Source organism: Aulonocara stuartgranti, assembly GCF_965226115.1.
Source record: "Aulonocara stuartgranti genome assembly, chromosome: 10".
NCBI lineage: Eukaryota > Metazoa > Chordata > Actinopteri > Cichliformes > Cichlidae > Aulonocara > Aulonocara stuartgranti.
Window position 1 is genome coordinate 27,555,773 of NC_138946.1, and position 25,926 is coordinate 27,581,698.

Consider the following 25,926-nt stretch of genomic DNA (forward strand, 5'->3'; position numbering starts at 1 on the left):
GGCAATTTTTCACAACCGTATTGACTTCAATAATCCAGTTTCATGTGCCTGTTTTATCACATCTCTCTGTGTCTCTCACACAAATGCTGACATGTACATGCCAGCTCTCAAAATCTGGTGCAAAAGAATCCACTGATTCTTATGGATAATAATCCTGCTAATTTCTAAATTCTAAATTTATTAGTAATACTTCAGATGGAAACTAATAAATAAAACATTCTCTTATTCAGCAGTTATCACTCCGCAAGGGACCAAGTTCATTAGAAATACCCCCCCCCCCCCCCCCCCCCCCCCTCAATTTTCACAGAAAAAAAGAAGCCTGGATTGAATTATTCAGATTCAGATTTTACTCCTTGATCTAAATTTTATCCAGTGTTTTTTTGCTTCTTGATGAGGATGAATCTGGGGCTAAGTTCTCTTTGATCAGGAAGATGAAGCAGGTGTTCTCTTGATCTTCCAAGTGGGAGGCTGACCTCAAACCCGGAGTTACATTGCAGACATACTGATTTTGAATCCAAACCACTGTAAGGAAAACTTAATCACTTCTCAATGTCAATTGTGATTTTAAGAGAACATTACAAGAGAAAGAACTGCAAACTGATGCCGTAAGCCTAACCTCGGCATCTTCAGCAATACACAAGAGATTCCCATTCTGATTTTGTTGTCAGTGTGAGTCACGCTCTATATCTGCACAAGCCTTCTCCAATATTTGTTGTGGATGCAGTGTGAGCTACCTTAGAGGAAGCAGAATGGAACAAAAATAATACAATCTCCCATAGAGAGTAGCATTGGAAATATACAAAACAAACTGCACATGATCGTACATGGGCTCTGCTGCAACATTGTAAAGAGAAAGAGACAAAATATCAAACGCAAACTCCTGGAAGAATCAGTCACACAGACAGGGAGATAATGTATCTGTTTGGGTGTGTGTGTACTCAGAGGGGGAGGATTAAAAATGGATGTGCTTTTAACGTGGGAAGAGCGGCATGCTATTTTGTCAACCTGAGCGCCGTGGCATAGGCCCTGCTGCGAGGCCAGAGGGCGGGAGAGGGGATTTGCTTACGAGGGAGAATTAATCTCAGGTAACCTTAACAGAAGTGAGGAAGGCATTGCATTCTGCTTACCAGTGGGCTACTGCAGGCTTTCATGATGGCAACAACACACCGCATCAAGTCGATGATAGCCTTTCAAGGACTGCAGCCAGAGTAGCGTATACTGGCTATCGTATCAGATTCTTCTTCAAACACAAGAAGAAGTCAAATGTATAATTTATTTTTCATACAAACTGTTTTGTCTGTATCAACCTGTAAGATTGTGAGTTGCCTGAAAACCCACGCTATCGACTTACCCCATTTCAAGCAGGCACCTATCTACCTGGTGACACCTATCATACTGTAGCCAATACTTGTGCCCTGTGTGGGTATAAACACTATGGAGCTGTGGTAACGTCACTTTTTGGGTATAACAAGACTGATACAATGAGTACAATGGACCAATTTAGGATGTAATGTGAAACTTTGGGTTAAGAGGTTTGGGAATCCTTGTGTGTGTGTGTGTGTGTGTGTGTGTGTGTGTGTGTGTGTGTGTGTGTGTGTGTGTGTGTGTGTGTGTCTCTGTGCTCCACACCTTTACACACACAAACAGCAGTCAGTTAAGGGGAGCCACTGATAGCAAATGTAAAGTGGACTGGATTAATCACTATGGAGCACAGTTGGACAGACAGGCTGATGGACACACATATAGAGTTTCTGTAATCATTACACAAATAAAAGGTTTCAGCTTTTCAAGCCTGTCTTCAAACAGTATCCATGCGGCCACGTGAGCATTGTTGCTTGATGTAAGGATTCCGCTTGTGTATGCTGGTCACCATACGAAACCTCCCCTCTTTGCAAGTAGTAATTTACCAACTAGCCTCGTTCTAAGTAAAAGTGGTAAATGGACTGGTTCTTATATAGCGCTTTTCTACTCATCTGAGCACTCAAAGCGCTTTACACACTGCGCTGTGCACTGTGCTGCTCTACTTTAATTAAGTAATCAGAATAAAATTAAACCATTCCAAATTCACGTGCAGATTTTCTGTGTGGCAAAAACTTCTTCCTTCCAGTTTTACATCTCAAATTATGCAGCGTTTACTTCAAGCCATGGCTGTCTGGTACTTTTGTTAGATTTGTGCATTGTCTTAGTTACTCTAAAGAGGGATAATAGCAGGGATTCAATTTGTTACCAGCACTTTATTTGCTTTGTTCACACATCTGTTGCATCTTTACAGCTTGTCATTATGAACACACTAAGGGGAAAATGGAAAGCTCCAGAATAGTGAGAAGGGTCAATACACAGTGAATGAAGATAGTGATGGAATGAAAACCAATGCGGTGTCATGTAATTACACCATTTAAGCCTCTTCTGAGTAATGAGCTGCCTATGATATCTTTGTGATAAGTGGTGATATGGTGGGGGGGGTCTAATTTTTCCACCATTTGATCTCCCGCTCATTTCATCACAACTTTACAGATTATGTAAGCTAGCTTCACGTGCTCAGAAGAAAACAGAAGTTTTTTTTAAAGAGGTGTCTTAGCATTCACCATGCCCACATAGTGAGGCAGTGAAAGTGAACTCTTTAGCTACAAATAAGTGGATTCAGATTTAAGACAGTAACTAAGCCTGACAAGGCTTTTAAATAAAACATTAAGCGTTACCACCTGCAGTCACACCGCCAGGCCCTTATCGGCCAACTGAAGTAGGATAAGCAGATTCAAGGAGAATCGGAGAGTGATGTATCGGGCTGATTTTTCCTGCTTCTTCTGACTAAAAATTATTTGCCATGCCTCCAGTTGTGCTTTAAGTCTCTTTATAAATATCATCAGATGACTGCGTGAGACAAAGTCTGGTTGTTTTGCTTCAATGCTACTTACCCTACCCTGTTTCTACTCTCAGAGTTTTGGCTCTTTGGGAGATTGATTGATTGATTGATTGATTGATTGATTGATTGATTGATTGATTGATTGATTGATTGATTGATTGATTGATTGATTGATTGATTGGTAATTTCTTTCAAACATGTAAACCAGGGGTGCTCAATACGTCGATCGCGATCGACCAGTCGATCGCAAAGGTAGTATTGGTAGATCGCATGGCATTAAAAAAATAGATGCCAGCCTATCATCCATCCCGTCACTTGATTGATACAGGGAAGCCAGTCAGATGACATCAGATTTTTTTCTGACGCTTAGGTCGCTGCGCATGCGCAAACAGCGGCGCGAAGTGTAGTAAAACTGACAAGCTAGTCAGCGAGTTAACTCCAATTTTTAGCTCTCGGTTTTTTCTCTTAAACCTGGCCGTCAGCAGCTACTGTCCGGACTATGCATCCCTGGCTGATTCAATTCAGTGCAAGTCATCAGAGTAAACTCAGGTAATGACAAAAAATTTACATAGTTAATTGTGTTGTGAAATATTGGATATTGCGGTTATGCATGTATATACATTGTAGATATAAAGAATCCTCAATATATTTATAAATAAGTATATGTTTTGGATTTTTGTAGTGGGTAGATCATTTTGAGCTCACATGCGGAAAAAGTGTGAGCACCCCTGATGTAAACAATATACAGGTACATTTAGAAAAGAAAATAAGAGAGAGAAAAAAAATACTACACAAAAAAATGAATACATTTCAATATAGCTGCCGTTCTGATTAATTTGCATGTTGAAACCCATATGGAAAAGATATATATAAATCTTATAAGGTTTTTATCTGTCTTATATGAAACTTGTATGAAAAGCATACAAGAGTGAAAACACATATAAGATCCCTTGAAAAATTATACAATGAAACTTGTATGTTTTGTATACTTACTAAAAAAAATATATGAAAGTAATGAGAAAGTGGCCACTTTCATGAGTAAATCATGTGAGCCTTATATGATTTATATATGATTTACAATAACAAAATAACGCTGAAAACCGATAAAAACCCTGAAAACTATACATTTCACACCTGAGCCTCAACTCTCGCGGCCTGGTACCAAACGACTCACGGACCGGTACCGGTCTGAGGCCCGGGGGTTGGGGACCGCTGCCTTAAATTATAGCTTCCTTCTTTCAAAAAAAAAAACATACTCTGAATATTACCTGGCAGTTCTTTATTTTTTGCTTTGAATAGAATTTGTGCTGTTTGGAATTTCACTAGATCGTCAATTTTCAATATTTCAGACTGCAAAAATAGTGAGTTTGTATATTCCCTATAACCTGCATTGTGGATGATTCGAATTGCTTTTTTTTTGAAGAGTAAAAAGTGAATGTAATGTGGTTTTATAGTTATTGCCCCAGACCTCTGCATAATAGCTTAAGTATGGTGAAACCAGTGAACAGTAGAGAATATGAAGTGATGTCCTGTCTAATACCTGTTTTGCCTTGTTTAGTACTGCAATGCTTCATGATACTTTGGAATGAATATATCTTACGTGAGCTCTCCAGTTAAGTTTTTCATCTATTATTACCCCCAAAAATTTATTTTCACTGACTGAATTATTCAAATTTAATGATAATTTGTTTTTATCAAGCCAGAACTTCACTTTACTTATTTCATTAGTCATATCCTCCCAAAAACTCTGCAGATCATCACCAGAGCAAAAAATGTTTGTATCATCCACAAAGAGAACCATTTTTAATACTTTGGACATTTTACAGATGTCGTTAATGTACAAGTTGAAGAATTTTGGACCCAAAACTGACCCTTGGGGTACACCACAAGCAATGTCCATACATAAGGAGCAACCACCATTTAATTTCACAAACTGCTTCCTATCACTTAAATAACTCCGGACCCAATCTAAAACTACCGCTCTGACACCATAACGTTACAGTTTTCTTATTAATATATCATGATCTATTGTGTCAAATACCTTTGTCAAGTCTATGAATAACCCAGCCACATATTGCTTTTTGTCTATGGAATTTGTGATGTATTCTATTGAATCTAATAGTGCCAATGATGTTGATCTGCTTGATCTGAATCCGTACTGACTCTCGGTGAGTAGTTTATGCTTATCTATAAATTTTTCCAGTCGGTTTTTAAACAGTTTTTCAAGAATTTTTGAGAATTGAGGTAGTAAAGAGACAGGCCTGTAGTTTGTGAAATAGTGTTTGTTGCCAGATTTGTAGAGAGGTATAACTTTTGCTATTTTCATTCTATCTGGAAATTGACCAGTTTGAAATGATAAATTACAGATGTATGTAAACGGTTTTATAATAGCCTCAATGACTCTTTTAACCACTATCATATCAATATCATTACAATCCAAAGATTTCTGATTTTTACATTTTTTGACAATTTCAAAAACTTCATTTTCATCAACGGCTGTGAGAAACATAGAATATGGATTTCTATCAATCAGTGTGTCCGATTTTTCCTGTGCTTTCCCAGGATAAGTGATTGTTCTGGCTAAATTTGGTCCAGCAGTTACAAAGAATTCATTGAGACTATTTGCCACAACATCCATATTGTATTCTTCATGGTCATTACAAATGAAATACTTGGGATAGTTCAGTATTTCCCATAATCTTTTAATATTATTTCTGTTTGCTTCACATAGTATTCCTTTTTACTCAATCTAAGTATATTAGGAGAGCAGAAAGAGGAGGAGGAATCAGGACAGCAGCAGGCATGTGTGTGTGTGTGTGTGTGTGTGTGTGTGTGTGTGTGTGTGTCTCCATGAGAGGAGAGTGCAGGGAGGCATGAAGCGGCATGTGGCGATGAGGGACAGTGAGGAGAACCACTGAGATGCTGCAGAGTGGTTGTGGTGCTGGCGGAGAGAGGGTAGGTGGGGACGATGGCGGTGGGGTATCACTGCTCATCTAGGATCAATGTGAATGCAGAGCAAGCAGGAGACAGATGCTTTGTGGAGCCAGAGGAGCCAGAGAGAGAGACGGCAGGGGAAGATAGAGTGGGAGTGAGTGACATTTCTCTCACACCACTATGAGCATCCACATCCTAATACTAGCTAATCCCTCTATCAGCCTCTTACCTCACTTGGGCCTATCTCACCGATGGCAGCGCTGTGGCAAAATGGAAGCCTCCTGCTTTCAGAGATTCAGTCAGTATTTTCGTTTGGCCAGGCCAGCAAGGCGCCGCTCCAAGTCCTATGTAACAGAGTATCAGGTCAGCACCGCCAATGTCCTGTCACTCACTCGACTCCTGCTGGCTTTTTCTTATTGCCCGATCACGAAGAGAGCACTGATTACTGATTCATGGGGTTTTCATAAGGACTGAGGCAAACAGTGATTTGCTATGTGGGCACGGAGAGCAGAGGGATTTGTGAGTTTTGCCCAGGAGCTGCATATCGCAATATAATTAAGCAGCAGTATGATGGATTGTAGGTTTTTGCCATTAGATCATATTCCTTAATTATTTAATTGTTTGGTTTAGCAAGCACAGAAAGATGTCTGTGACATTTTTCCAAAGCCCAAGGGGACATCTTCAGAGAGATGCTTTTGTCTGACAAGCAGTTGTAAAATATAGAATTTACAACCATTTAAAGCTGGAACCACCAAGTCTTTGGCTCATTTCCAGTGTCACATTATAACATTTCAATTTCATGGATTAAAGAAGCAGGAGGGGGAAATTCCGCAACAGTAACCAGACTATCACAGAAGGGATTTCAGTGAGCGTATATTATGCTGTATTCACTCTGTAATATTTAAACATATATCACTATTATGAAGAAGAACCGTTATGACATTTGCTCCATTACACAGGGGGATTTGACATCACCTGGAAAAGGTGATGAAGCCATCATACATTAAAATGTATGATGATATTCACAATACCGACTTTTATATTATATAAATGCTTTAAAAACATGTTTGTTTTTTTTAATAAAAAAAACAAAAAAAACAAACAAACACTAATCCCTATGGGATCTGCTTCAACTCTGATTCTTCTCTAGGTCTTTCCTACCACACAGTTCATTTGCACACATATAGCACAGCAATACACGTTAGTTTTACAGTGCTATAGATAGATAGATAGATAGATAGATATCTTTCATAAAGTATTCACAATCACTGATAAGGTGTCCCATAGGAAAGCTTTAAGTATTCACTAGGTAAACTATACACGCTTACACATATTTCCTTTAACCCAAATGCACATATGCAACCAGAGCTTGACAGATGAATTTGCTGCTGTGTCAGTCTTGGCTAATTCCGCAAATGAACAGCGGTACACCGGAGGCGGTTTAGCCACATAACACGCCACTTGGTTCACAAAACGGTAGCGGAGATATTAAATGTCCCGCAGCCAGGACAGAGGGGAATAAAAAGGAAACAGCAGCTGGTCACAGGGTAGCAAGCGGGCGGAAATCGACGAGTTATAAAACAGCACCATCTGCAAAGCGAGGAGAGGCTGCCCATACGGTCACCCTACAGCTTTATACCACTGAAGTGTCCCTCTTTGTGTCTAATAAACTCGCAATAAGGCGAATACATGCTGTGCAAACAGGACTGGAAGCTAACGTAAACACAGCCTTAATAAGGTCATGCAGTATTTATGAAGCAGGAAGGGAAGGGGAGCGCGTTTTTCTTCTGGGATGCCCGTTATTATCCACCAACTTGATCTTATTTGAGCTTCTTCGAAAACTCTTACCTTTTTTTTGTAGTCGCTTGACTCGTTGCTGTCGGTGTTTCTGTCGAATATCGCTGGCTAATTTTCAGTATTTTCTGTATCTGGGACTCGGGTTGGCGCTGGTGCTGATGTTAAGCCGTATCTTCAGTCCCACCCGTGTTAGCTAGCCCGCTGCCTCCGCTCGGCTTTGTGGTGCTGAAGTGGACAGCGCACCAAGGAGCTCTGGGAACAAAACCCCTACACTGCGCTTGTCAGACCCTGCCTGCAGCACAGTGCCCTCTATGGATCCGGAGGAGCCACTGCAGCATGGAGCCAAGCACACTGAGTAAGTGAGAGAGACACATAGAGGCAGTGGCGGTCCTAGCCTGTTTGGCGCCCCGGGCGAACACTCCCTCTGGCGGCCCCCCCTTCCCCCCCCCCCCAACACACATACACACACATACATATAAAACATATTAAGCATTGTACATTAACATAAAACTGTCAGAACCATACTGAATTTCACCAGAGAAACACACACACACACACATATGAAGAGAGAGAGAGTATGTGTTGTATGCAAACGGCAAACAGTCATCATAATTCGTCATACAATGAGAACAGGGCAAATCAACAATTGACATTGACTAATTAATATTTAAATCTGTAACATAATGTATTGTTTGGAGTTTAGTCTGTTACTGTTACTATTTTTACCATTTCGTTTTGGAGCAACTGTAATCCACATAATTTCCTTAGTAATAAAGTATTCTGATTGTTTCAGGATGACCTGCCATTATCCAATGATACATCTGCTTACCTGTATCTTTTGCTCGTTTCTCCTCCTCTTCTTTTCTATTTTTTCTAAACTGAGCACCTGATGGCTTTAAAACCAATGGAAGATGGACAAGAAAAGTTCAATTTTGCACTCCAGTATGAACACAAATCCCCCAACCCGAGGATTGCCACAACATAACCTAATAGACCAACACCTTAGTTCACAGATTCACTTTGTCTAGGGTTTATTTCTGGGACTTCACACAACCCAGGATTCAAATCATGAATACGTAATGGGCTTGGATTTACAGCATTATGAATGAAATGTGCTCTATTTGGAAGCAGCCGGCCCCCCTCCCCTTTCGATGGGTTGTGTGTGAGACTTTAAATCAAATCAAACTGTAAATTATAAAATTTAAATTGTTATTGATCCCTTCACCCCTGGTCCTAAAGTGTATATTTATTTTCTTACTCTTCTTATATTTATTGTTTGTTTACTTGCACTGCTGTAACTGGAGCCTCGTCGTCTCGTCTCTCTCTATATATATACAGCGGGGAAAATAAGTATTTGACACATCAGCATTTTTATCAGTAAGGGGATTTCCAAGTGGACCATTGACACAACATTTCCACCAGATGTTGCCATCAAGCCAAATATTGACGTCATACAAACAAATCAGAACATATAAGTATACAAGTTAAACCACAATAAATAAAGTGAAATGACACAGGGAATAAGTATTGAATACATGGAGATAACAAGGGGCAAAATGACATAGAAAGCCAGGAGATCACCTGAAATCTGTCAGTATTGATAGAGAAATCCTGTCCCCTATCAGTACTAATTGATATCAGCTGCTTTAGTCCTAATTGATGGCCTATAAAGGCTCCTCATTACCCAGAAGGCACACAGGAAAGACCTCATGATGGGTAAAAGCAAAGAACTCTCTCAAGATCTTCGTAATCTTATCGTTGAAAAGCATTTTGATGGGAATGGTTATAGGTGCATTTCCAGAATGCTGAATGTTCCTGTGAGCACTGTGGGGGCCATTATCCGGAAATGGAAAGTGCATCAGTTCACCATAAACCTGCCACGATCAGGTGCTCCACGCAAGATCCCTGTCCGAGGAGTCCAAAGAATAATCAGGAGGGTTCTCCAAGAGCCAAGAACCACTCGGACAGAACTTCAGGAAGACCTTGCATCAGCAGGTACTGTTGTTTCAAAGAAAACTATAAGCAATGCACTGAACCGCCATGGCATCCATGCACGCTCACCACGCAAGACTCCATTGCTGAACAAAAAGCATGTCAAGGCTCGGTTAAAATTTGCGCAACAGCATTTGGAGAAGCCTGTGGATTATTGGACGACTATAGTATGGTCAGATGAAAGCAAAATTGAACTTTTTGGCAGTCATTCTACACACCATGTTTGGAGAAGAAATGGCACTGCTCACCACCCCAAGAACACCATACCAACAGTCAAGTTTGGGGGTGGAAGCATCATGGTTTGGGGCTGCTTTTCAGCAAGGGGTACTGGCAGACTTCATATTATTGAAGGCAGGATGAATGGAGAGATGTACCGGGACATTCTGGATAAAAATCTGCTGCCATCTACCAGGAAGCTAAAAATGAAAAGAGGGTGGACATTTCAGCAAGACAATGATCCCAAACACAAGGCCAAGGAAACAATGAAGTGGTTTCAAAGAAAGAAAATCAAGTTGCTTGAATGGCCCAGTCAATCACCTGACCTAAATCCCATAGAAAATCTATGGAGAGAACTGAAGATTAAAGTTCATAAAAGAGGCCCAAGGAACCTTCAAGATTTAAAGACCGTTTGTGTGGAAGAATGGGCCAGAATCACTCCTGAGCAATGCAGACGACTGGTCTATCCATACAAGAGGCGTCTAGAAGCTGTAATCACCAACAAAGGCTTTTCTACAAAGTATTGAATAAAGTGTGTTCAATACTTATTCCCTGTGTCATTTCACTTTATTTATTATGGTTTAACTTGTATACTTATATGTTCTGATTTGATTGTATGACTTCAATATTTGGCTTGATGGCAACATCTGGTGGAAATGTTGTGTCAATAGTCCACTTGGAAATCCCCTTACTGATAAAAATGCTGATGTGTCAAATACTTATTTTCCCCGCTGTATACTGGACTGTATAGCGGAGATGACAATAAAGTTTACTTTGACTTCAGCAGCGAGCAGGCGCACCGAGGGCTCTTGCGCTCACTTTTCGCGCATAGAATTTAGAAAAAACATTGGTGCAAATTAAAAGTCTGTATCATGATGTCTGGTGTTTTCGTGTTTGTTGTTTTGTTTTTATTTTTGTTTTATTTTGCGAGTTGGTTATTAGATGCTGTTCCAGCCAGTCAGAGAATCCCCCGCCGCCCCGACCTCTCCTCCCTGTGCCGCAAGCAGCAGGCACACCTCGCAAACGAAGGGCGTCCTTACTCCCAGCAAATGGGCAATAGAAAACCGATCGGTGCCTATGCCATTCCCAATATGCGCTGGCTGATGTTGGGGCAGCATGAGTACGAGCATTTTTTGGGCGACACGTATCAAAAACCGCTACTGCATAGAGGGATGATTCCACAGTATTTCTGCTTGAAGGATTTAATACTAAGCCTTGTATGCCACAGCGGACCAGTTCACTTTCTAATTTTGAAGTCATATCTCCCAAAAGAAAAACTTCACAGCAGACTCATCTGCTGCTTGACACTTCACAGTGTGAAAGCTGTAATGGTGATGGGAGAATTCCCTTTGAATGTTTTAATTTCAAGGTCTTGATCTTCCTTAGGTAATTTGAATGGGGCACAATTTTCCCAATGTGACAAACCAGAAGGATAAAGAAAAGCTTAATACCAGTGCAGAAAATAAACTACAGGCCATGTTTCAATGTGCACAGTGTAGAAACTGTTACATGACATTAGTTGCAAGGGCTCTCCAATGACAATTTTATTAATATTAAAGCTACTGCTCCATCATTCACAAGGGGTCACCACAGTGCATAGGCTCCACATGATTGAGCTTGTTGATTTTTTACCTTGTAACCCCAAAGGGATTTCTGTACCATCCCGGGTCCAAAATAGGTTTCTTTTGCTTATTAGGAGAATGATTTATAATTGACCTGCATAATTGAAAGAGCCAATGCTTATCACACTTACATGTGTGGCAAGCAGGTCAGAGAATAATTTATTATTCAGCATTTTAACAGGTCAGTGTTTTTAAGAGCTCTGGCAGTCAGTATACTCTGCTATAGCTATATATATATATATATATATATATATATATATATATATATATATATATACACACACATGGATAACATTTCTATGACTGTTGGGTATACTGGAGTACTTTTTTTTTTTTTTGCAGATAGTGAGTTTTTATTGAGAATCTGATGCATTTTTAAAAGTCTCTGAGCCGAGTGTTTTTTTAATCATTCCACAGGCTGCTCTCTAATATGTGGTCTCCTCTGCCTTCTGAAGGGTTTCCGTTCACGCTGTTCTTCAAAGGTAACATGGGGTGTATATTACTGCCGAGGGGCAGGCTGTAAGGAGTGGTCCAGGGCAGCAGCAGGGTCACCCTGGGTGACAGCGAGTGTGGCTTGCTCGGGCAGTAGGCTGGGATCTGTCAGGATGGCCGTGGTGGTACTCAAGAGACGGAGTGAACTCAGAACCACTGAAGAGAACATGTGAGGAAAGTACAAAAACAAGTTAACTATTCTTGCTATCATGCTGGCTGTAAGTGTGGGCAGTTGAGATTTGCAGGTATATGTGACTCACTGGGTCTTAGAGCAGGCAGTGAACAGTGCTGATCCATCCAGGTCAGAGTGGATCGACAAAGGTCCTCCACACTGGCAGTTGACACCATTCCATTATATGACTCAAACAGCGGCTCCATGATGATACTGAACTGACACCAAGTTGAGGAAAGATGTAGTGATAAAAGGATAAACTTGGCTTTATTTTATATCTTGCTTAATATATGCATTTTTTTTTTTGCTTCAACTGGCTTCCACAGTTTAAATATGTCAGACATTCTTTAAAAATCTCATAACACATGTCAACAATAAGTGGACATGCGAGTGTATGAAACACAAAATAAACCACAGTGCCCACCTTTACTGTGCTAAAGGGACATGTCACTGAGAACAGCACTGCATTAATAAAGTGTTTTTAATGGTTTAATTAATACTACTACTATCAAAAGACCATTCATTTTCATCTGCAGCATATGAAGCAAAAGTGGGCAGACTTCATCAGCTAAGAGACACCCAAATTGAAAATAACTTTGCTTTTTCTAAACTATATACCACACTAAACTAAACTACAAGTTAAACTACAGCTATATTGTTAAATATGAAATGTGTAACAAGCCCAGGCCTGGAAATGTACTGTACCAAAGTGTATTTATTGAACATTATTTGGATTCTCACCAATGGTGTTTTGAAACAATGTGAAATATAGGAATTTCCCACAGGAATAGAGTGGAACATTTACTCAGCCTCCAATTATACTGCTGTCATTTGTTTTGTCTAACCTTTTTTAAGTTTGTGGCATTTTTTTGTTCCAATGAACATTTCACACATTTACATGCATAAGGATACGATCCAGAACTTCCAGTTTTGCAGAGTCTGTGTGCGGACATACTCCCTGAACTTCTCCCTCATGTGGTCAAAGCGCTGGCGTGTGATGGGGACACCGGTGGCTGGTAGCTGCTGCTGGCACGTACTGCACCAAGAAATAAACCAAGTCAACAAAGCAGTCCAGAGCATCTTCATGTCAGCAGGGTAAGATTGGATTGTTGAAAACTGCAATGTCATGGCAATTTGTTTTGTTTTTTTTAATAATTTCTTTGAGTTTTTTCCAGGGATTAATGATTTACAGCATACATCCTTAATGACTTTCAAAAAATACCAAACAAACAAAAAAACCAACCAACCAAAAAAAAAAAAAAAAAAAGTTTTTCTGAACCACAAATAGGCAAATTATACATTCAGACTGAAATATATACACACAACCTAAACAATTTGATTAAATGTCCCTTAGCAAGCTGCACCTTGACCAGATGTCTTTGGTAACCCTTAACAACCATCTAGCATAACTGTGGCTATATATTTGACCACTCTTCTTGGCAGACTCGGTAGCATGCATTTAAACTGGTTTCCTCACACTCACCGGGTTTTAAAGCATAGTCCACAAATTAGAACAGTGGTGACACACCTGAATACTGAAACTTGTGAATTACATACAGTTGTCTGAAGTGCTGATTTTGGAATCTGCAAATGTTTGTTAATGACTCCAAGAGCTTTTCCCAACTTGTGTAAACCTGCAGTTCACCTTTGATTTTGAGTTGCTTTGACTTTAGATACACCCATTGTTCTGAGTATTGGTTAATCCAATGAGTTCTGTAAAATAAGTTTTTTTATATGCTGGCAAGGACAGGAAGGAGGAAACTACCAGTTGTAGTCCATCATGATCACTAATGAGAAGTTAATATACCTTGGCCTTGACCTTTTAAAAGATACAAGTGAGTGTATGTATATATTTGAGCCTGAATGTATAATTTGACTATTTGTGGATCAGCGAAAATCCTGAACAAATTCAAACTTTTTGAAATTATTAAACATGCATGCTGGGAAATCTTTCTACCCTGGCAAAGGAACAGCTCAAAGAAATCATTAAAAGTATACGCAAACAGTGTTGGGAATACAAGGAATACAACGGAATACATGTACCAGCGTAACATATTTAAAATACAAAATATGAGTAACTGTATTCCGTTAAAGTTACCGTTTAAAAAGGTGGTATTTAGAATACAGTTTCTTTGTTGAAATAAATGGATTACATGGTGGTCTTTTCCTGTTTTATATGTAAGGCTATGCCCTCTCTACTTTTGGTAATTCCAGGCCAGTGGAAACCCAAACAAAACACAGATTAAGAGGCTCTAATGCCTGTGTCTCATTCTCACGGCCCATGTCATCCTTACTTGTGGCCCCTAAATATTTACAGGCATAGCCCTAAAGAATGTAGGCTCATGGGCAGTGTAGTCCGTGCTGCAGTGAGAATGGACTGCCATACACGTTATGTGTCTGGCGAGGGAGGAAAAAAAAAGGAGAGTCGAAAAGTACGAGGTGTTACTGACCAGAAACAGGAGATGGAAGCATGTAAATATAATAAGAACCACTACAACCAAAAGAGTGCCTGACCAGCCCACTTGTAAGTAAGCTATTAAGACTCGACAGTACACTGTGTTCGTGTTTTACTCCAAAACAGTAAGTTCCATTGGAGCAGCCTTTCAACGCCTCTCTCTGTCTCTCGCTAGCAAAGTTGACCCAGACAACAAAGTAAAGCTAGTTTTCAGTTACGAGCCCGACACGGAACCCGACGTATTAGCTAGAGGTCCCTTTACTGGTGGTGGTCAGAGGGCCCGGTGGCGCCTGTGTCCGGCAGCCTCGCCTCTGTCAGTGCGCCCCAGGGCAGCTGTGGCTACAATGTAGCTTGCTATGTGTGAATGTGTGTGTGAATGGGTGGATGACTGAATGTAGTGTAAAGCGCTTTGGGGTCCTATGGACTAGAAAAGCGCTATACAAATGCAGGCCATTTACCATTTACCATTTTACTATGTTTCGGAGCCGCGGACCTGTTTTATATATGCGCGGAATAGTTTTCTACACATATGTGAGCATATGCCTGCTCACATATGCAAAAAGTGCAGCCTTACCTAATGTCCGCCCTACTGTTACTCGTTTTATATTAAGATTTAAAAATCTAATTGGAATTGGTATGGCGAGTAACCTTCAGTAATAGTAATCAGTGTTGGGAAGGTTACTTTTAAAATGTATTCCATTACAGAATACAGAATACATGCCCCAAAATGTATTCTGTAACGTATTCCGTTACGTTACTCAATGACAGTAACGTATTCGGAATACTTTGGATTACTTAATATATTATCATGCTTTTTACAACAACGTGAATGTACTATTGCTGTGTGTCTGTGAAGGTTCTCAGAAAGGGTGATGGGAGTCAAAGAGGAGGTACTGGTCCGTGTGTGTGAGTACCTCCTCTTTGACTCCCATCTCCCTTTGGAACACAAACTTGGGGTAATTAGGACCCTACACCACCGGGCAGAACATGTTCCCTCTAAGCCTGAAGGAAAAAAGAAGGAACACACACATGTAAAGGAAGCACTCAAAACGTGCGGCTATCCTAAATGGGCGTTCTTAAAGTCAGCAAAGAGGCACAGAAAAGAAGACCAGACACCAGCGAGGGAGGATAAGAAGGATAGACGCAACAACATTGTCATCCCCTATGTAGCCGGTGTATCAGAAAAACACAGGAGAGTTTTCTCCAAGCATGACATCCCGGTGCATTTCAGACCCAGCAACACGCTCAGACAAAAACTGGTTAACAATGTGGTGTATGCTGTACAGTGCAGCGAGGAATGCCCAGACCTCTACATTGGAGAGACCAAACAGCCACTTCACAAGCGCATGGCACAACATAGAAGAGCCACCTCCACAGGACAAGACTCAGCAGTCCATCTGCATCTTAAGGATAAAGGACACTCTTTCGAGGATGCCAATGTTCACATTTTGGACAGAGAGGACAGATGGTTTGAAAGAGGAGTGAAAGAAGCCATCTATGTCCACTGTGAGCGACCATCTTTGAACAGAGGCGGGGGTTTACGACACCAACTCTCTGCCATCTATAATCCAGTTTTGAGATCCCTTCCCAGACGCCTTAATGCCCACTCACATCCTGGGCCATCTGACCTCAGGAATTCACGTGATAAGGTGGGGCCAGGTTTCACAATGAACACACCCAAAACTCTGGCTGATTGGGACCCACACCCAGTTTCACACCTTGGCTCAGGCGATTAGAGGATCATCACGGGGTCCTTTTGTCCCTCTGTGGGGGGATACTCCCACTAGGTTTATATCTGGGACTCTCCACCATTTGACCTTAGAACTGAAGAAGCTTCTCGGATGAGAGGTGAAACGTCTTCAAGCAACTTAAAGAAGTCCAGACGCTTTTCTTTGCAAGCTCCTTTGACTACTATTGCTGTGTTATTTATTACTATTACTGAAGGTCCGCGACTCCGAACTGTAGTAAAGGGACCTCTGACTAATACGGCGGGGTCCCTGTCGGCTCGTAGCCGAAAAATAGCTTTACTTTGTTGTGTGGGTCAACTTTTCTTGCAAGAGACAGAGAGAGGCGTTGAAAGACTGCTCCAACGGAACTTATTGTTTTCGGAGGAAAACACGAACACGGTGTACAGTAGAGTCTTAATAGCTTACTTACAACTGGGCTCGTCAGGCACTCTTCTTGACTGAAGTGGTTCTTATTATATTTACATGCTTCCAGCTCCCGTTTTTCCTCGATGACAACTCGTACCTTTCCACTCCCCTTTTTCTCCCTCCTCGCGCTCACAGACCCATAACGTGTATGGCAGTCCATTCTCCCTGCAACACGGACTACACTCCCCATGATGCTACATTCTTTAGAGCTATGCTTGTAGCATTCTGCCTGTTAGCTTAGCACAACAACAACAACAACGAAAAGGTGCTCTCTCACCCAGGAAACACACAGCCGCAGAGAGAGAGAGAGAGCGTCGCCCTGTAACCATGGCAACCGTAACGCTGCCGCCTGGAACAACAGAACGTAGCTGTCAAACAAAACCCAAACAGTCCTGACCCGCTACAATATGAAACAGGAAAGTAACGCAGTGTAATCCATTTATTTGAATAAATTAACTGTATTCTGAATACCACCCTTTTAAACGGTAACTGTAACGGAATACAGTTACTCATATTTTGTATTTTAAATACGTAACAGCGGTACATGTATTCCGTTACTCCCCAACACTGATAGTAATAAATCACACAGCAATATTCATGTAGTTGTAAAAAGCATGATAATATATTAAGTACTCCTAAGTACTCAGAATACGTTACTCTCGTTGAGTAACATAACGGAATACATGCCCCAAAATACATTTTGGGGCATGTATTTTGTAATCTGTAGTGGAATACATTTTAAAAGTAACCTTCCCAACACTGCATACACCTACATGCCTGCTCACATATGCACAGGCAGAGGTTGAGCTTAGCTAAAGGTCTCACTTGATGGCAGTGTTCAGGAGCTGAATCTCCTCTTTCAGTTTCTGAGCTTCCTCATGCAGCTGAGCTCTCTCCTGCTGCATCTTAGTGATGTACTCGGCGGTCTTCTGCAGTGTGGTGGCTTTGCTGATCTGCACACAGCAGAGAGGGATTACCATACATTAATCATATACAAAAATTATTCACCATTATGAATAATTATTTAAATCGACAAGCTCAAATCTGGTTGCACTGTTAATGCTAAGACTTAGCATTTGCATGTTACATATTACAATCTGCCTCCAACTTTCAGCATATCCATCTAAAATGCAGCAGCACACGTTTTCACAGTACCTTTATGCTTGGCTGAGAGCTGAGTGTTGTCACGAGGTTATGTAAAGTGTCAAATCCCAGTTTGATGTTGAAACGCCTCTTCTGCTCTGCTGAGATGTGAGTTATCCTCCTGGTGTCTGTTTGCTGCGCACAGCAGAGCTCAGAAATATATTTGTCACACTTCACACACATTCTCATACTGAGATAACAATAAGACTCCTATGTTCTCACTCATCACTTAACAAGGACTTGATTATATTTATATGTATAAAAAAGAATATATCCAGGACGTCCTACCTTACTTGATTCTAGCTTTCCATATCCTGAGAACCCTGAGTGTGGAGACTCTGGGTTGGAGGCTTTGTCTAGAGGGTTTGGTGGTGATGTTTGTCCTTGATGTGTTGGAAAATTAACTAGAGAAAAAATAAATAACATACATGACATTTATGTATTATATTTGTTGGAAATCAGATGCACCTATGTGCGTCAAACCCTGCAGTAATGAGTTTTTAATCCATTAAATCAGCTAGACATGTTGTGGCTGTGGATGCTGGCATTTAATTAAGGCTTCAGCAGTACAGTTTTAGTCAGGACCAGTACGCTCAAAAGAAGATTGATATTTTTATCTGCAGTTATTATCTTTGGTATAATGGCTCTCCTCTGGGGCTTTGCATTCAATGTGCCACTCAATATTCATAACAGGAAAGGTGAAGGTGAGGAGAGCGGTAAAGGAGGAGCTTGGGTTGGGGGTGGGTTGCTAAGTGGCTTGTAGCAGCCCAGCCCCCAACTGTGCAGAGGCCAAAAACTATTAAACTGATACACTGTTACACTATATGATACTTTTTATCATGATAGGTTTTTGAATAGGCTGTGTAATAAATTTGGGTCACCAAAACTGACAAAATGTCCATCAACCATAAATAGATATAATTGTTAAATAGTGAGGGTGCACTGTAAACGGACTTGGGATGGCTGAAAATAACATTCTTTATTGATTGATGAGTTTAGATTTGAGACTCCACAGAAGTCTGATTGTCACGGTCCTGGGTCTTATGACCCAGTGTTTTGAGTTTTAGTTCATTTTGATGTTTATAGTTTATGTTAAGCCCTTCAGGTTTTCTAAGTTCATTTGTTACCATGCCTAGGTGATTTTAGTTCTTATTAATTCCCCCTCGTGTTTCCAATCCATGTTAAGTCTCCCCTGCTCTTCATGTGTTTCATGTCTGTGTCTTACCTTGTCAAGTTCTGGTTGTCATGTCTGCGTTTCATTATGTTTCCTGTTTTATTTTGGAAGGAGTCGTGTGTTCTTGGTTCTTTGTATTTAGCTTCACTGCTCCTGTCATTAGGTTCATGTTAGTCAGCTGTTTCCTCATGTGTCTCCACTTCCCCTGATCACCTCATGTGTGTATTTAAGTCCTCTGTTTTTGCATGTCATTTGTCAGGTCGTCTGCTCATCCATACCCTCACGTCAGCATTCTATGTCAGTTCACCACGTTTAAGGTTTTTCATGTTTAGCTTTAGTTCACCCAGTTTAGGCTATGGTTTAGTGTTCACCTGTGTCCTGCTGTTTGTACTCCCCTTTTGCTGGCCTCAATAAACGGCTTATTTTCTGTTAAATCTACGCCACGTTCAGTTTATGGAGTTGCGTTTGGGTCCTTTTGCCAACACCTACAGTCTGCCCTCGCCAGACTGTGACACTGATAACAAAGCAACACTTTGCAAATTAAGATTGACCATTTAGATTTAGTTTCTCTTTTTGGTCATGAGCTGCAGATTAATAAATAATTAAAATAACATTTACTCTGCAGTGCTCAAGCAGGAAAACTGATTTTCAAAATAACTTTGGTTCTAAAAGAATAAACTCATTTATCAGCTGCTCATTAGTTTCTGCAAGTGAATCTCTTATTAGTTAGTTGTCAGCTCCTGTCACAGCACAACAAATATTTATATTTTGAAGCAGTCAGATTGTGCTCTGTGACTTTTAATGTTTACAGTAACATTCTTTAACAGCTGCTTGTGTATTCAATGTTAAAATGACACCACTTTCTTGTTCACATACCGCTTCTTCTTTGCACATCAGAGCTTTAAGGTTTCAGGAAGTGTTCCTGACTACATTCACGTTTTTAATGCAGTGCCGCCTGAGCCTGAAGATCACAGGCATCCAGTATTTATTATCAGTGCTGCCCCTTAAACACAGAGATTTCTCCATTCTCAGACTCTTTTGATGATATTATGTAATGTACCAGTAGTCAAGAGACAGTCAAGGTCTTCATACTTCTTTTATGCTGATGAACATTACTTTAATATTGGCCCATAATTTAATTCAATTCAATTCAATTTTATTTATATAGCGCCAAATCACAACAAAAGTCGCCTCAAGGAGCTTCATAGATACAGAGAAAAACCCAACAATCATATGACCCCCTATGAGCAAGCACTTTGGCGACAGTGGGAAGGAAAAACTCCCTTTTAACAGGAAGAAACCTCCGGCAAAACCAGGCTCAGGGAGGGGCGGCCATCTGCTGCGACCGGTTGGGGTGAGAGAAGGAAGACAAGATAAAAGACATGCTGTGGAAGAGAGGCAGAAATTAATAACAGATATGATTCAATGCAGAGATGTCTATTAACACATAGTGAGTGAGAAAGGTGACTAAAAAGGAAAAACTCAATGCATCATGGGAATCCCCGGCAGCCTACGTCTATTGCAGAATAACTAGTTATTAGTTAACTAATCCTTAGTTAACTAATAACTAAGGATTCAGGGTCACCTGGTCCAGCCCTAACTATATGCTTTAGCAAAAAGGAAAGTTTTAAGCCTAATCTTAAAAGTAGAGATAGTGTCTGTCTCCCGAATCCAAACTGGAAGCTGGTTCCACAGAAGAGGGGCCTGAAAACTGAAGGCTCTCCCTCCCATTCTACTTTTAAATACTCTAGGAACAACAAGTAGGCCTGCAGAGCGAGAGCGAAGTACTCTAATAGGATGATATGGTACTACAAGGTCATTAAGATAAGATGGGGCCTGATTATTTAAGACCTTGTATGTGAGGAGCCCGATTTTGAATTCAATTCTGGATTTAACAGGAAGCCAATAAAGGGAAGCCAAAACAGGAGAAATATGCTCTCTCTTTCTAGTCCCTGTCAGTACTCTTGCTGCAGCATTTTGGATTAACTGAAGGCTTTTCAGCAAGTTTTTTGGACATCCTGATAATAATGAATTGCAGTAGTCCAGCCTGGAAGTAATAAATGCATGAACTAGTTTTTCAGCGTCACTCTGAGACAGGATATTTCTAATTTTAGAGATGTTGCGCAAATGGAAGAACACAGTCTTACATATTTGTTTAATATGTGCGTTGAAGGACATATCCTGGTCAAAAATCACACCAACGTTCCTCACAGCGTTGCTGGAGGCCAAGGTAATGCCATCCAGAGTAAGAATCTGGTTAAATACCATATTTCTAAGATTTCCAGGGCCGAGTACAATAACCTCAGTTTTATCTGAATTAAGAAGCAGAACGTTAGCGGCCATCCAGGTCTTTATGTCTTTAAGACATTCCTGCAGTTTAACTAATTGGTGTGTGTTATCTGGCTTCATGGATAGATAGAGTTAGGTGTCATCAGCATAGCAGTGAAAATGTAAAAATACTATGTCTTCTAATGATGCTGCCTAAGGGAAGCATGTATAATGTAAACAGAATTGGTCCTAGCACTGAACCCTGTGGAACTCCATAATTAACCTTAGTGTGTGAAGAGGACTCTCCATTTACATGTACAAATTGGAGTCTATTAGATAGATATGATACAAACCACTGCAGTGCAGTACCTGTAATACCTACAGCATGTTCTAATCGCGCTAATAGGATATTATGGTCAACAGTATCGAATGCTGCACTAACGTCTAGCAGGACAAGCACAGAGATGAGTCCACTGTCAGAGGCCATAAGATCATTTGTAACCTTCACTAAAGCTGTTTCTGTGCTGTGATGAGCTCTGAAACCTGACTGAAACTCTTCAAATAAACCATTCCTCTGCAGATGACCTGTTAGCTGTTTGACAACTACTCTTTCAAGGATTTTTGACATGAAAGGAAGGTTGGAGATTGGCCTATAATTAGCTGCTGGGTCTAGAGATGCTTTTTGAGTAAAGGTTTAACTACAGCCACCTTGAAGGCCTGTGGTACATAGCCGATTATTAGAGATAGGTTGATCATATTTAAGATCGAAGAATTAATTAATGGCAGGACTTTGAGCAGTTTTGTACGAATGGGATCTAAAAGACACATTGATGGTTTGGAGGAAGTAATTATTGAAGTTAACTCAGAAAGATCAATTGGAGAAAAAGAGTCTAACTTAACATCAATGTTACTAAGAGTAGCTGTAGATAACATTACATCTGTGGGATGATTATTGGTAATTTTTTCTCTAATGATAAAAATATTTTTTGTGAAGAAGTTCATGAAGTCATTACTAGTTAATGTTAACACTGGAATTCCCAGCTTCTACCGTTCTACCTTTAAAAGCCGGAGAGCAGTCAAGTCAAGAAGGCTTCTACCTGAGACCCCCGCGGAGTCATCATTTTGCGTTTCTACCTTTAAAAGCCGGAGAGCAGTCAAATGCTGGAAGTGGAAGCTAAATTGGCTAGTCATTCATATGTATATTGGGTCGTTACCTAGGAATTCTGGAGGGAGGGGATTGGGGGAGAAATCAACACACATGAGTCTAGGTCCTTTGTTGCTGACATTTATTGATAAAAACAGTAGTTTCATTTCATGTTATTTCCTTTTTCATTTCAAGCAAGGAAGTGGATGTAGTTAGTAAGTAAGATATTTCAGACATTATTCTGACACAGAGGAGGAGATACTGGAATTATAATTAGTATCTATGCATGCATTTGTGATTTTGTTTGACCTTCCCATTGCTCACAATTTGAATTTGTTCACACTGCAGATGAGTGTCTCAGTCCCCAAACAAGCTCTCTTTTTCGGTGGAGAAGCAGTCTCCTCATCCGCAGTGAGTGTGGAGAAATCAACACACATGAGTCTAGGTCCTTTGTTGCTGACATTTATTGATAAAAACAGTAGTTTCATTTCATGTTATTTCCTTTTTCATTTCAAGCAAGGAAGTGGATGTAGTTAGTAAGTAAGATATTTCAGACATTATTCTGACACAGAGGAGGAGATACTGGAATTATAATTAGTATCTATGCATGCATTTGTGATTTTGTTTGACCTTCCCATTGCTTACAGTACAAAAAACCAACCATTTGTACACATATGTACTAATAATAATAAAAAGTGAGTGCAACACTGCAACCCATCACCCCGTCGTTCAGTGGTCGTTGATCAGTGGTCCATTGTGGCACCATTCAGAGCACTGGTACAATAGTACCAGCAAGATATGGGAAGACATTGCAAATGTACTTGGATTTTAGGTTGCAAGCCACCCAAAACTTGATCCCAAACTTGTCAGGTTTACTTGCAATATACTGCAGGAAACCCGTCACCCCGTCGTTCTGTGGTCCATTGTGGCACCACTGATCAACGACCACTGAACGACGGGGTGACGGGTTGCATTGTTATGTGGTCACACCCCCGTCGTTGATCAGTGGTCCATTGTGGCACCATTCAGAGCACTGGTACAATAGTACCAGCAAGATATGGGAAGACATTGCAAATGTACTTGGATTTTAGGTTGCAAGCCACCCAAAACTTGATCCCAAACTTGTCAGGTTTACTTGCAATATACTGCAGGAAACCCGTCACCCCGTCGTTCTGTGGTCCATTGTGGCACCACTGATCAACGACCACTGAACGACGGGGGTGTGACCCCGCTGATCAGTGTGACCTGACCCCACTGATCAATTGTGATCAAGGGTATATATATGATACAATCTCACTGCACTTAGCCTAACCCTTCACGGGTTGCAGTGTTGCACTCACTTTTTATTATTATTAGTACATATGTGTACAAATGGTTGGTTTTTTGTACTGTAAGCAATGGGAAGGTCAAACAAAATCACAAATGCATGCATAGATACTAATTATAATTCCAGTATCTCCTCCTCTGTGTCAGAATAATGTCTGAAATATCTTACTTACTAACTACATCCACTTCCTTGCTTGAAATGAAAAAGGAAATAACATGAAATGAAACTACTGTTTTTATCAATAAATGTCAGCAACAAAGGACCTAGACTCATGTGTGTTGATTTCTCCACACTCACTGCGGATGAGGAGACTGCTTCTCCACCGAAAAAGAGAGCTTGTTTGGGGACTGAGACACTCATCTGCAGTGTGAACAAATTCAAATTGTGAGCAATGGGAAGGTCAAACAAAATCACAAATGCATGCATAGATACTAATTATAATTCCAGTATCTCCTCCTCTGTGTCAGAATAATGTCTGAAATATCTTACTTACTAACTACATCCACTTCCTTGCTTGAAATGAAAAAGGAAATAACATGAAATGAAACTACTGTTTTTATCAATAAATGTCAGCAACAAAGGACCTAGACTCATGTGTGTTGATTTCTCCCCCAATCCCCTCCCTCCAGAATTCCTAGGTAACGACCCAATATACATATGAATGACTAGCCAATTTAGCTTCCACTTCCAGCATTTGACTGCTCTCCGGCTTTTAAAGGTAGAAACGCAAAATGATGACTCCGCGGGGGTCTAAGGTACTACCCCGAAATGACTGCTCTCCGGGGGTGTAAGTGTTAAAGGGATGGTTGGCTCAAAAGAGCTCTGAGTTTTTGTCAGTAACCTATTTCTCCAGGCTAAATGATGATCCTCTAAATTTTTGACACGGCATTCCCTCTCCAGCTTACGAGACATCTGCTTTAGGCTACGTGTTTGAGAATTATGCCACGGAGTCAGGTACTTCTGATTAGAGACCTTAGTTTTCACCGGAGCTACAGTATCCAGAGTCGTACGTAGTGAGGAGGTAAAATTATTAACAAGATAATCGACCTCTGTTGGAGTAGTATTCAGATAGCTGCTCTGCTCTATGTTGGTACAGGGCATTGAAGATGATAACAGTGGGTGGATTATATTCTTAAACTTAGTTACAGCGCTTTCAGAAAGACATCTACTTTGATAAAGTCTACTCTCCACTGCTGTGTAATTTAAAGAGAGTTTTTTTGTTGATTGGTGAATCGCTGCCTTTCTCTTTAAAACAAAACAAAAAAATGTAGGAATCTTAAATTTGTGCTTAGTTGATTATTTCTTTGTTGTAATAATGCTTGCTGGCAATAAATTTTATACTGCTGGAAAGCCACATTTCCAAGGAAAATGCATTTGTGGGTTGAGTGGGTTGCACCGATGTAAAACTTTACTTCTCTAAAAATGCCATGTTGTTCATTGTATTGGATGATTAAAGTCTGAAGGAACAAGTCATAGACAGCCAACATAACCACTAGGGATGGGTATTGATAAGATTTTCACGATTCCGATTCCATTTTCGATTCTGTTTAACGATTCGATTCTTTATCGATTCTCTTATCGATTCTTTTTTTTTTTTTTTTTTTAAAGGAGAACACTAAGGTCAATCGACCTTAGTGTTCTCCTTTTTATAAAACAAAGTTCTAAGCTAATCAGCTTAGAACTTTGTTTTATATCTTCTCTTTGAACAAGGTAGACATTTAGGAGTAACATGACCTTACAAACCCAACAGTGAGATCTTAAGAGATCCAGCCTACGGCTCTTCAATGGGGTGTCACAGGGTCCCCAGGAAAAAAAATTTGTAAATGTAAAATAATAAAATAAATATTCGTCTGTAGCAATAACAAAGTATAACATAAATTGTTCTGTGGCAATTACACAAGAATATCCAGTAATGTCCCTGCCTACAATTAAACACATTCACTTACCGAAAATCGGGGGCATCTGCTGTGGCAAATGGGTTCAAGCCTTTTACCACAAACTTAGTCACTGCTCGGTGACATTTGTCTATCCTGGCCTGAAAGGAGATGCTACCGGTAGACTGCAGCGAGAACTGGCAGCATCTGAGCCAGACTCTGTCTGTCTCTCTCATCACGATCACCTAAATGCACAGTAATGGCAGGTTTTGTAATAAGGCAGATCGCGCTAACATAATA

At 40.4% G+C, this 25,926-nt stretch overlaps 2 protein-coding genes and 1 long non-coding RNA gene across 9 annotated transcripts in view; 1 reads left to right on the top strand and 2 right to left on the bottom strand.

Annotated features, from left to right (window-relative positions):
- Positions 1-6,137, bottom strand: part of srrm3 (serine/arginine repetitive matrix 3) — a gene marked incomplete at its 3' end in the record, with an annotated part of 144,868 nt that extends 138,731 nt beyond the window's left edge. For 3 of the 5 annotated variants that reach the window (XM_082548600.1, XM_082548595.1, XM_082548601.1), the window contains exon 1: positions 6,027-6,137. The remainder of the gene's footprint in view (positions 1-6,026) is intronic. The other 2 variants (XM_082548596.1, XM_082548598.1) reach the window with 1 other exon arrangement.
- LOC309715454 overlaps positions 1-25,926 on the top strand; it is a 135,400-nt gene that overhangs the window by 81,685 nt on the left and 27,789 nt on the right. The gene's annotated exons all lie outside the window — the stretch shown is intronic.
- The window catches only part of mlxipl (MLX interacting protein like), a 35,481-nt gene continuing 20,193 nt past the window's right edge, over positions 10,639-25,926 (bottom strand). The window contains exons 12-17 of one of the 2 annotated variants that reach the window (XM_082548590.1): positions 18,128-18,243; positions 17,852-17,974; positions 17,522-17,649; positions 13,001-13,124; positions 12,177-12,306; positions 10,639-12,072 (exon numbers count right to left, since the gene is read on the bottom strand). In XM_082548590.1, the coding sequence (XP_082404716.1) occupies positions 11,924-12,072; positions 12,177-12,306; positions 13,001-13,124; positions 17,522-17,649; positions 17,852-17,974; positions 18,128-18,243 (770 nt within the window). In that variant the 3' untranslated portion in view covers positions 10,639-11,923. Of the gene's footprint in view, positions 12,073-12,176; positions 12,307-13,000; positions 13,125-17,521; positions 17,650-17,851; positions 17,975-18,127; positions 18,244-19,889; positions 20,399-25,926 lie in introns of those variants that run through there. The other variant, XR_014279209.1, reaches the window with a different exon arrangement.